The sequence below is a fragment of the Lactuca sativa genome, chromosome 1 (genome assembly GCF_002870075.4).
Source record: "Lactuca sativa cultivar Salinas chromosome 1, Lsat_Salinas_v11, whole genome shotgun sequence".
Taxonomy (NCBI): Eukaryota; Viridiplantae; Streptophyta; class Magnoliopsida; order Asterales; family Asteraceae; genus Lactuca; species Lactuca sativa.
Genome location: NC_056623.2, coordinates 114,406,889 through 114,418,688, shown reverse-complemented (window position 1 = coordinate 114,418,688; position 11,800 = coordinate 114,406,889). Strand labels below are relative to the sequence as shown.

The 11,800-nt window shown below is 27.5% G+C and overlaps 1 protein-coding gene across 2 annotated transcripts; it reads left to right on the top strand.

The window, feature by feature from the left end:
* Window positions 1-939: 939 nt before the first annotated feature.
* LOC111921388 (uncharacterized) lies at window positions 940-10,969 on the top strand. 2 transcript variants are annotated; one of them, XM_023916961.3, is made up of 10 exons: window positions 940-1,323; window positions 2,217-2,604; window positions 3,629-3,829; window positions 5,652-5,900; window positions 7,098-7,164; window positions 7,251-7,358; window positions 8,705-8,796; window positions 8,901-9,095; window positions 9,170-9,306; window positions 10,370-10,969. In XM_023916961.3, exons 1-10 carry the CDS (start codon window positions 1,202-1,204, stop codon window positions 10,545-10,547), a joined length of 1,737 nt encoding a protein of 578 aa, XP_023772729.1. In that variant the 5' UTR covers window positions 940-1,201; the 3' UTR covers window positions 10,548-10,969. The 2 variants fall into 2 exon arrangements, with proteins under 2 accessions (XP_023772729.1, XP_023772730.1); XM_023916962.3 differs by having other exon boundaries at window positions 2,203-2,604.
* The last annotated feature ends 831 nt before the right edge of the window (window positions 10,970-11,800 follow it).

Below are 11,800 nucleotides of genomic sequence, written 5' to 3'. Positions count from 1 at the left end.
TCATAACATACATACAAGGGGATACAATCCTTAAAAATACGTTTAAAATAACTTTCTTTTAAAGAATAATGATATATATATATATATATATATATATATATATATATATATATATATATATATATATATATATAAACATCGGTTTTTGGAAACCTACGATTTTTTTTCCCAATAAAAAATCATAAAATACATAAAAAGGGATACAAGTGTTTATTAGTTATTAAAAAAAATAACGAAACCGTAGGTTTTTGGGAAACCTACGGTGTACAAGTGTTTACTGCACAAACTGTGCAGTAAATGCTTGTACACCGTAGGTTTCCAAAAAACCTACGGTTTCATTTTTTTTTTTTTAATTTTAATTGTATGACTACAAAATTAACAAGATTCCGATCCCATTGAATTGATTTAAAAAAAACGAAAAAAAACAAATTTCCGTACGGTTCATACGAAACCGTAGGTGTACAAGTCGACAATGCACAATCTGTGCATTAGGCACTTGTACACTGTAGGTTTCAAACCTACGGTTATATATATATTTTTTTCGATTTTTTTCAAAAAAAATTTAACCACATATATAAAACCTACTCCTAATCATAAAGACGGTAAAATTTTGATGAAAAATAGACAAATCTGATTGTTCTTCGGGCGCTCCATTGAAAAAAGTGGTATTTTTGGCTTAAGTGATATTTTTTGGCTATTTTTTTAATAAGTAATTAAATAGGTGTTTGTCTTGTCTTTTTGAAAGGTTTTTTGAAAAAGATAAAGGCAAAAGATGTTTGGTAAAAACATTTTAAAAGTGACTTTTGGATTTTAAATAGAAGGAAAATGACTTTTTAATTAAAAAAAGTTAGAAAAACATACTTTCCTAACTTTAAAAAAAAAAAAAGTTTATAAAAATACAAGGCAACCACCGAAAAAATGGTTGTAATTTTCCCAATGTTTATTAGCTATAATAGCAATCCCGAACGGCAGAACACCCTAAAACCCCCAATTACCAAATCTCGATTCAGATATCTTAGGACAAAGCAACATCAATTTGCGCTTGTTCCGTTGTCCGAATCTATAAACTGATGCGATCATAAACACAAATCCACTTCTCATAAAAGAATCGGCGTCCTATTTATGTAAAACAGGAATACAGGATCAATACACATGTGATGCAAAGTTGTGGCGAGTGAGTAGGAGTAATTTGAAGAAAGAAATGTCACAAGATGCTGCTGCTACTGCGAATCTTCAACTGAGTGAAGTGTATTGGTCTCTCGTAGCTAAAGCCGATAAGAAGTTCTCCAAAATTAGAGACTTGCCCTATTACGAGCATCACAGGTCGGCTTTTTTTATGTTTACTGTACTTAGAGTTTGTGTTTGAGCTAGCAAACGATCAAGAGCCTGGCTTTTTTGACTTATTATTTTGTGAAATCCTAATTTTCAGTTTTTCTGATACGAATTCATTTGAGTTTGTGTTGAATGTTTATATGCTCCTGTAGAAATTGGCGATATTCTATCACCTATGCTTTAGAATAGTAGATATTGGCCATGGTAGCTTCCTGAATTGCGATGTTCTTTATTTGAGATCCATCGTTTTTAAGTTTTAGGGTTTCAAAATATTGACACTGGGAAGTCTGAGTGTTTAGCTAATTAGAAGAAAAGAGCTGGTATTACTATAAATTCAGTTTGTATGACTAGTTTCAAGTTTGAATTTGAAGGATCAAATATGAATCTATTCCACTTTTAGTGTCACACAAATTTAATACGATCATTGTATGCATTGATTAACTAACCAAAATCAAAATCCATTCAACACTATATACATCAGAAAGAAATTAAATTAATTAGAGAAGTTAATTTGCAGTAAACATTTCAAACTAAACATGATTACAGAAGTGATTAAAGCTTTATGATGCTTCCAAGTGCTAGGTCTTTGCCTAAGTTTCTTAGGGCTCAATTCAATGAAACAACAAGATACCTTCATTTATGTGTATTTTAGCATCTCACTTTCATTTATTTCTCTTACATTACAACATTGTACTTCTGTTTCTATTATGAAGACATTGCACTTTGAAAAATCTACTCATTATAGCTTTCTATTTGAATAAAATTTCTACACTTAGGTAGATTTCTCAAACTACAATGTTGTAATATGAAGAAATGAAAGTAAGATGCTACAATAAACAAAAAATTAGAGTCTGAAATCCATGAACAAAGTGTTGTTGCATCAGGTATGATACACACTTCCATAAAGTATTCAAAGTTTATACAAAACTATGGAAATTCCAACAAGAAAATCGACAAAAGCTGGTGGAATCTGGTCTTAAAAGATGGGAAATTGGTGATATTGCATCAAGAATTGGTCAACTTTATTTTGGGCAATATATGAGAACAAGTCAAGCCAGTTATTTATCAGAGGCTTATATTTTTTATGAAGCAGTTTTAACAAGGGAGTATTTTAAAGATGGATTATTCCAAGATCTTAATCTTGCAAATAAACAACTGAGATTTCTTGCTAGATTTTTGACAGTTTGTCTTGTGTTGAATCGAAGAGAAATGGTGTATCAGTTGGTAAATCAGCTCAAAATGTTGGTTTCTGAGATCAAAAGGGCGTTTCAGGTATTTAATCTTTTTGTTATTTGTTACAAGGGGTATAAAAGTTTTAATATAACATGTAGTTTATTTGTAAATTCTTTAAAGACAAACCTTTTTTAAAGTTAAGTTGTAAATTTATTTTCTAAAAGTATTTTTATGCTATAATATTATTTCTGTTTTAATGACCTTTGATCCTGTTTAATTTTTGAGTCTTTTAGATAATAATTTTTATAATCATAACTAAATATGATTTAGAAATTAGAATAGTGTTAAAAGTTAAAAGTTAAAACTATATGATGTATTTTAATGTAATGTAAAAAATCATATGAAAGTTCATTCCTAAATACTATATAAAATTTTTAATGACACATTTTAAGAAAAAGTCATTATTTTATTTAAGTTATAATTTTATTTTCTAAAAGTAACTAGAAAATTTATATTTTTATTATAAGGGTTTTATGCAGAAAAGTCCCATTATTTTGCGAAATTTTATGATAAAGTCCTAAATCTTTTTTTTTTAACAGAAAAGTCCCGATTATTTAACCTTTTGCCCAAATTAATGAAAAACTTCTTTTCATTTTTATTTTTATTTTAACAGGAAATGACAGATTATATGATTTTCCCAAAATAATGAGACTTTTCTGCATAAAACCCTTATAATACTACTCGAAATTGAATGAGCCTTTTTTTTTTTATTATGTTTAATTTTTTAGTTTTGTAAATAATTAGTTCAATAATCATAATTTATATATATATATATATATATATATATATATATATATATATATATATATATATATATAACAATCTTGAAACTATACACTTTTTTGGGGTAAAAGGAGACACTACCCCTTTAAATGCTCATTGTATTTATATATAATACACAAAAAAAAAAAATCATACAAAACACAAAAAATTCATTCCATTCCTACAATCTAACCAAATATGATCTTGGAATGTAATAACTCATTCCATTCCATTTCTCTTTCCATTCCATCCAACCAAAACACCAATTTCTCAACAATATAACACGTTTAATTAATTTCAGGACACTGACTTCAAGGAATGGAAAAGGGTAATTCGGGACATAACCAAATTTCTTAAAGTTGACACTGCTTTCATGAATATGAGGCCTTTAAGATACAGCATTGTGTTAGATCATGATCCAGATAATTTACCACATGTTTCCTTCATCAAAAGAAAGCTAAGATTGAGAGATGCCATACTTTGCAGCTATCATCCAAATGAGGTTACCCCTAAATTCAAGAAATAGCAACCTACTTTCATTTATTTAATAGTTTATATATATATATATATATATATATATATATATATATATATATATATATATATATATATATATATTATATGGCTTTTTAATTTTAAAAATTGGAAAAAAAACCAGAAATTGACATGTGGATATTATTTATTTCAAAAATACCATAAAATGACAAGCGTCAAAACTCATGAAAGATTGACATGTGGCAAAATTGATCTTGATTTATTATAGTAGATATTTCCCAAAATTTTATTATGGAATCCTGTAACCATTTTCTTTCTTGTTTCTATTAAAATGTAATACTTTCACAATTTTCTAGTAATGGCATTGTTCCATGAAAAATCTACATAGGGGTAGCATTGTAATTTTAGGTTTTTTTTTCTTATTTGGACATTGTACTTTGAAAAATTCCCCAATCATAGCAGTGAAAATAAAATTGTTTTGTATTTGGATGACATTGCTATAATTAGGTGAAATTTCCACATTTTAACCTCATGTTTACTTTTTGCCTGAAAAAAACCTTGTATTTTCATTTTTTCCGAAAAAGCCTTCAACTTTGTATTTTTTTTCCGAAATTTTTTTTCAACCTTCTAACTACTTCCAACTAAACCCTCAAGTTTTTAAGTTTTTCTCGAAGAAACCCTCACATTTTACGTTTTTTTTTTTTGGAAAAAAATGACTAAAAGGGCCAGATCGGAAAAAATGAGAAAAATACAAGGTCGTTTTCAGGAAAAAACAAATTTGAGGCTTAATCCAAAAAAACACAAAATATAAGGTCTTTTATGAGATTAACCCAAAAAAATTGTAAAATATAAGGGTTTTTTTCGAGAAAAACTAAAAAAGTTGAGGGTTTATTTGGAAGCAATTAGAAGGTTGAGGGTTTTTTTTTGGAAAAAAATGAAAAAATACAAGTTCTTTCTCAGGCAAAATTTGTTTTTTGAGGTTTAATCCGGATAAAACACAAAATATAAGGTCTTTTTTTTAGCTTAACCCCAAAAAATTGTAAAATGTGAGGGTTTTTTCAAGAAAAACTAAAAAAGCTGAGGGTTTATTCGGAAAAAATACAAAGTTGAGGGCTTTTTCAGAAAAAATGAAATAAAAAAACACAAGGTCTTTTTCAGACAAAAAAATAAACTTGAGGTTTAATCCAAAAAAAAAAAAACACAAAATACAAGGTCTTTTTTCAGATGCGTTAATGTCATAAAAACCATCAAGTTTTTAGGGTTTTGTCGGTTTTGCTCAAAGTTGAAATTTATGTCCGTTTTTACCCAAACATTTTCAAAAAAATGTTCGGTTTTACCCTTTTACCGGTGATAACAGGTTTTCCAGGTTACCATTATATTAAATTCGCAAAAAAAACCCTTAAGTTTACCATTTTTTTGTGTTTTTACCCTTAAGTTTATAATTTTTTTTACACTTTTACCCTAAGTATATTTTTTTCATAATATACATATTCATATGATTTTTCTGCTTGAATATGTATAATATGAAAAAAAAAATACATAGGGTAAAAGTGTAAAAACAAATTATAAACTTAAGGGTAAAAACGTAAAAAAACTGTAAACTTAAGGGTTTTTTGCGAAGTTAATATAATGGTAACTTGTTATCACCGGTAAAATGGTAAAACCGAACATTTTTTGGAAAATGTTAGGATAAAAACGGACATAAAATTCAATTTTGGGCAAAACCGACAAAACTCTGAAAACTTGAGGGTTTTTATGACATTAGCCCTTTTCAGATTAACCCTTATTTATATATCTTGTGTTGTTCTTTTTTTTCATTTGTTATTCAGGTTAAGTTCTCAGAGCTGACTATTGACAATTTCAGAATGCTTCAATGTTTGGAATGGGAACCAAGTGGCTCTTTTTACCAATCAAATGGAAATGGAATCTCAAACCCTTGGTCAAACATTGGTCAAAGTGGGCCCCACCAAGGATCCATTCGTGTGAATTATTATTCTCAAGAGATTTCTGATCCTACTTTGCCTCCAAATCCACGTAAAGCAGTCTTGTATTCTCCATCAACCACACACTTCATAGCTGTGAGTGTCTAATCTACAAACACCTAAATATAAGAAATAGCAATGTACTAAAAAGACCTTATAGTTTGTGTTTTTTACGGATTAAACCTCGAGTTTATTTTCTGTCTGAAAAAGACCTTGTATTTTTTCAATTTGTTTGTTTTTTTCGGAAAAGCTCTCAACTTTGTATTTTATTATTTTTTTTTCTGAAAAAAACTCTTAACCTTCTAAATGCTTACAAATAAACCCTCAGCTTTTTTTGTTTTTTCGCGATAAAAACCCTCACATTTTACAAAATGACTAGAAGGGCCAAATCGGGAAAAATGAATAAATACAACGTGTTTTTCAGGCAAAAAATAAATTTGAGGTTTAATCCGAAAAAAACATAGAATATAAGGACTTTTATGAGATTAACCCAAAAAAATTGTAAAATGTGAGAGTTTTTTCGGAAACAGTAGAAGGTTGAGGTTTTTTTTTGGAAAAAAAGACAAAGTTGAGGGTTTTTTTGGAAAGAATGAAAAAAAACAAGGTTTTTTCAGGAAAAAAAATAAAAATGTAGTTTAAATCGGAAAAAATATAAAATATGAGGTCTTTTATGAAATTAACCAATCCTATTATAGCATCATACTTTGGGAAATCTACAGAAAAGTCCCAAACTTTTGGGAAAAGTTTCAATAAAGTCCTAAAAGTTTTTTTTTGAACGGAAAAGTCCCATTATTTTGAGAAATCATATAATCTGTCATTTGCTGTTCAAATATAAAAAAAGATTTTTTCGTTAATTTGGGCAAAATGTTAAGTAATCGAGACTTTTCTGTTAAAAAAAAACTTTTACGACATTATTGAAACTTTTCCCGAAAGTTTGGGACTTTTCTGTAGATTTCCCGCATACTTTCATTTCTTTCCATTAGAACATTGTACTTTAAAAATCTACCCTAATTATGTCATCCAAATGCAACACAGATTTCACTGTTATAAATTTATAGATTTCTCAAAATAAGATTTTCTATATTTTTTTTGAAATTACAATGCTATAATTAGGTAGATTTCTCAAAATACAAAGCCTTGATAAGGAAAAAAAATTCGAAAGTAGAATTTTATTATATAAAGAGATGAAAGTAGGATATACTATAACTATAAAAAATAAATAAATGAAAGTACATTGCAATATCTTTCATATATTATTTATAACACGATATTATTATCATTAAAAAATGACAGGTTCTTGCTACACTGTGTGAGGAGCTCCCTGCTGATGGTGTTCTGTTGATATATTTATCTGCTTCAGGTTCCATTTTTCTTTAAATTTTCATTTTATTATTTAAATTTAAAATTGTTCATTTATTCATTTGTGCAACATTGAATTTGTTTTAGGTGCATCAAATTATGGTGCTGATAACATTCAGACTAATATGACTCAATCAGATGCTGTGTGTGATAATAGTCTTGGAGGCTTAAATATTGGCTCTCATGGAAATGGAGGTAATTCTTTTATTTAATCATTTTGTAAATAGTATACAAATAATTTTCAAAAAAACTCTTAACAAAATATTATTAACGTTTTATATAATATACATCTACAAGGGTTTTAAGCGCGCATCTTGCGGCTAGAGGGACCATATCTGTAATTTTTTCTTACACAGGGACCATTTCTGTAACCTTCTTTTATTTAATCATTTTGTAAATAGTATAAAAGTAAGCTTTCAAAAAACTTTTAAACAAAATATTATTAATGTTTTATATAACGTACAATTACAAGGGTTTTAAGCGCACATGGTGCAGTGAGAGGGACCATTTCTGTAATTTTTTCTTACACAGGGACCATTTCTGTAACCTTCTTGTATTTAATCATTTTGTAAATAGTATAAAAGTAAGCTTTCAAAAAACTCTTAAACAAAATATTATTAATCTTTTATATAACGTACAATTACAAGGGTTTTAAGCGCACCTGTTGCAGTGAGAGGGACCATTTCTGTAATTTTTTCATACATAGGGACCATTTCTGTAACCTTCTTTTACACAAAGAACATTTCTGTAAATTTTTTCATAAAGGGGGATTGTTTTTGTAATTTTGTAACGTAGGGACCATTTTGGTAAACTTTTTCTCACTAAGGGATCACTTCTGTAATTTTATGTATCTGAAAACTACAGGGACCAAAAGTGCAATTCACTAAAACAACACTGTAACACGTATGTGCTCTTATAAACAATGAAAAAACATTTGGTTAATGTTAAACTAGTTGGGAGATTACATGGGTTAATTTAAAAAAAAAATAGATATAAAAGTCTAAATATTTAAAAACTTTAAATTTATAAGAAAATAAGAAAAATAATGAATTATTAAAATTGAAACTTTATATATATATATATATATATATATATATATATATATATATATATATATATATATAATTTAAACAAATAATTTAAATAAATAAACAAAAGAAATTAATAAGCTTGAATTTGAGGATTTTGAAATTAGAAGGTAAGTCCATTAATGAAATTGATATTTATTTATTACTATATTTATTGTAATTATTATATTAAAATATTATATGAAATTTAATAAAATAAAAAAGACCCATAAAATGACATGTGGAAAAAATTATTTCAAAATAACTAAAAAATAACATTTGGCAAATTAAATAACAATGTGATATGTGGCAAAAAAAACTATATTTATTAGAGTAGATAGTATAATATGTAAGATTTTTTAACTTGATAGTAATTGTTAGTTGTTGATAGAATAATACGATTTTATTTATTTATTTATTTTTACAATAAAAGATTCGTGTCTAATAATTTACTTTTTATTTTTTTAATTTCAGTGTTTAATTTGATTTATCCTTGCGACTTGCTACCATTTACAAGAAAACCACTTTTCCTTATTATTGATAGTGACAACAGTAAAGCTTTTCAGGCAAGTTTTTATTAAAAAACTTTAGTTCTTTTCACATAAAAGATTTGACATATAAAATTCAAAAGGATAATAATAAATAAAAATTTATTATTTTTATTTTTTAGGGAATAAACAAGGGAGAAAAAGGAGAACCAATTGCAATTCTCCTATCTCCAACCTCTTCATACCCGACACCACACAATAATACCATAGACCCTCGCATACCCAATGGAAGCCAATTCACAAGTTTTCTCACATCCCCTTTGCAATCTCTTATCATCCTACTTGGCTTTTCCAGCTCCGACATCCAAATCCAAATGGTATTTTATGTGAAATTACTATTTTGCCCTTGTTAGTTGAATAAAATCGAAATCATTTTTAATTTTTTTTAAAGGAGAATCTTAACAAGGCACAGAATATTCTTTCTTCGTGTTTGGATAAGTGGGGAGAAATGTTGGCATCTTTAGACACAATTCATCCCGTTTGGGCTCAAGTTTTGGAAGATCCGTTCATTAGGAGACTCCTTTTAAGGTAAAATTCAAAATCATTTTTTAAAATTTTTTTTATTGATAAATTATGAAATAATTTGGGGGTTTAGGTTGAAATTTACCCTTCAACTATTCACTATTTACCTGTTTAGTCCCTAACATTTTTTTAAAAAAAATTTTAGACGCCCGAGTTCGTTTAACTTATAAATTTCTATCGTTACATTTTACACCCATTTTAGCCAACTTTTTTTTAACAAATTTGCCCCAAGTTTTAGTTTTTTATTACGAATTTGATCCGCACTTCTTTTACGAAGTTACCCAACTTTGTAAAATTTGTTTCTTTTAATGTTTATTTTTTATTACAAATTTGGTTTAATTTTCTGAATATTTTTTTTTGTGTGTTTTAAAAGTTTTGCCGCATCCTTTTACAATTTTTTTAAACAAATTTGCCCCTACTTTTTTACGAAATTGTAAAAATATTAAAGCAAAACAAAAAACAAAATTTTATTCTGAAAGCCAAGACAAAGTTGTAACAAAATAAATATTAAAAAACAAATTTTGTTAAAAAGTTGGGGCGAGTTTTTTAAAAAAAAGTTGGGACAAAGTTCGTAACAGAAATAAAAACTTTGGGCAAATTTATTAAAAAGAAAGTTGGCTAAATAGGGTTAAGCGTTTCACAAGTTTACAAGTTAAAATTAGTAAATTCAAACCAAATTGAAAGAAACTGGAGTTAAAAAAAAAAAAAAAAAACTAAACTAAAATTAATTTGGTAACAAGTTTTATAAATTTGTGATTTGTTACTAGTTTAAGTAAACAATACAAATGCAATTATTTGATTACTAGTTAATAAGTTAAATAATAGAGTTTTGGCAATGAATTTATAAAATTTACATATAAAATATTAATTTGAAAAAATAACAATAATAAGAAAGAAAAAATGTTTTTATTTATTTATTATTATTATTATTATTATTATTATTTTAAATGGTCAACAAAAGCATAATGGCTTACATCATTAAACGCAATACTTTCGGTTCTTATTCTTTATATAAATCTTTTTGGATCCAAAATTTAAACGTGAATTAAATCTTTAAAAATTCTTCCAGGTTTATATTTTGTCGGGCGATTTTATCACTATATGCTCCTATTTCGGGTAAAAAAGAATATGTTCCGGAATGTTCACCTCCCCTTCCAAATGCTTTCTTACCTACAACGCCTCTATCTATTGAAACCATTTCACAAATAGCCGATATTTTTGGTGCAACAACTATGTTCAACATCTAGCACTATGCTAAATCATTAGGGTATTTACGTCTTTTGTACACACAAGACATCCAGAGTGAGGTTGAGGAACGAAAAAAAAAATCATTTTTCCATCCTACGAAATCAATCTGATGCATATCAAACACAGTACAAATATGTAAGAAATAGACGTTGGGAAACTAATGTTGGTTGGGTCACACTTTGGGACTTGTTTTTTTTGAGTAATAGTTGTGAAAAGATAAGAAATACATAATTGTGATTACTCATTACTTTTAAAGAGGTGTAGTGTGTAGTAAGTGTAAATGTGTAGATCTTATAGTACATTTTACACATGACTCGATTACACGTGTGGTTTGAGTGATATTATTGTTATTATTGTTTCGGTTTGATTTAATGTAGGAAGAATGACGTTGATATTCTTAAACTATTATTTTCTATGGACACGTTTAGAGGGAAAAATACACACATGGTGTGGACTTGTATTACGATAAGTATCCTTGTTATGTTTATTGCGAAATTCGGTAACTTGTATACCAAAAACTCTATTATGAGTGAACTATCTACAACTAAGATCTAGTGGTGTTAAATTGGGTAATAATGAATTTACTTGACATGATATGATATGACATGAATATAACACGACCGGATATGTTTTTTTACTAATACGAAAACAATCTAGTTAAAACATGGAAAACACAAACAAATATAACATAAAGTTACCATTAGGTTACTTAGTTTATATGCTTAATCATAAAAAAACACTTGTAATGTGGTGTTAATTTCATGTCTAACTTTAAACAATACATGAAACACCATTGTTTTTGTTAAACCGTAGACACAAATTCGAATTTTCAATTTCTTATTATGTATTTTTGTTGTGGCATACACTAGATTGACATCACTACTAGGACCTAGTGGTAATAATCTCAATCCAAACGCAACTCGACCGAGTAATTAGTAGGTTGAGTTGATATTTTCAACCTTTAACTAAACGGGTCCACACGTAATTAAATTAGTTGAGTCAAGGTTGAAACTTCCATTCTGTCTACAACTCATCACTTGTTAAAATTTTTAAAATTTATATTTATTTAGTATTATTATTTAATAACAAAACTTCATAAATGGTCTATGTGTTTTTTCAAAATCTAGGATATAATCCCTAACTTAAAAAAAACCTTATAAAAAGTCTATGCGGTTTCAAAACTTTTGATATATAGTCCTTTTTGCTTCCACCGTCAATTTTGGGCCGCTAACTTCCATTTGATTAAAATAAG

Excerpts from the sequence above, each read along its gene's own strand:
- LOC111921388 (XM_023916961.3), top strand. The coding sequence starts at position 1,202 with ATGTCACAAGATGCTGCTGCTACTGCGAATCTTCAACTGAGTGAAGTG. Across the intron at positions 9,096-9,169 it reads CCGACATCCAAATCCAAATG|GAGAATCTTAACAAGGCACA; the intron begins GTATTTTATGTG and ends TTTTTTTTAAAG. Across the intron at positions 9,307-10,369 it reads ATTAGGAGACTCCTTTTAAG|GTTTATATTTTGTCGGGCGA; the intron begins GTAAAATTCAAA and ends AAATTCTTCCAG.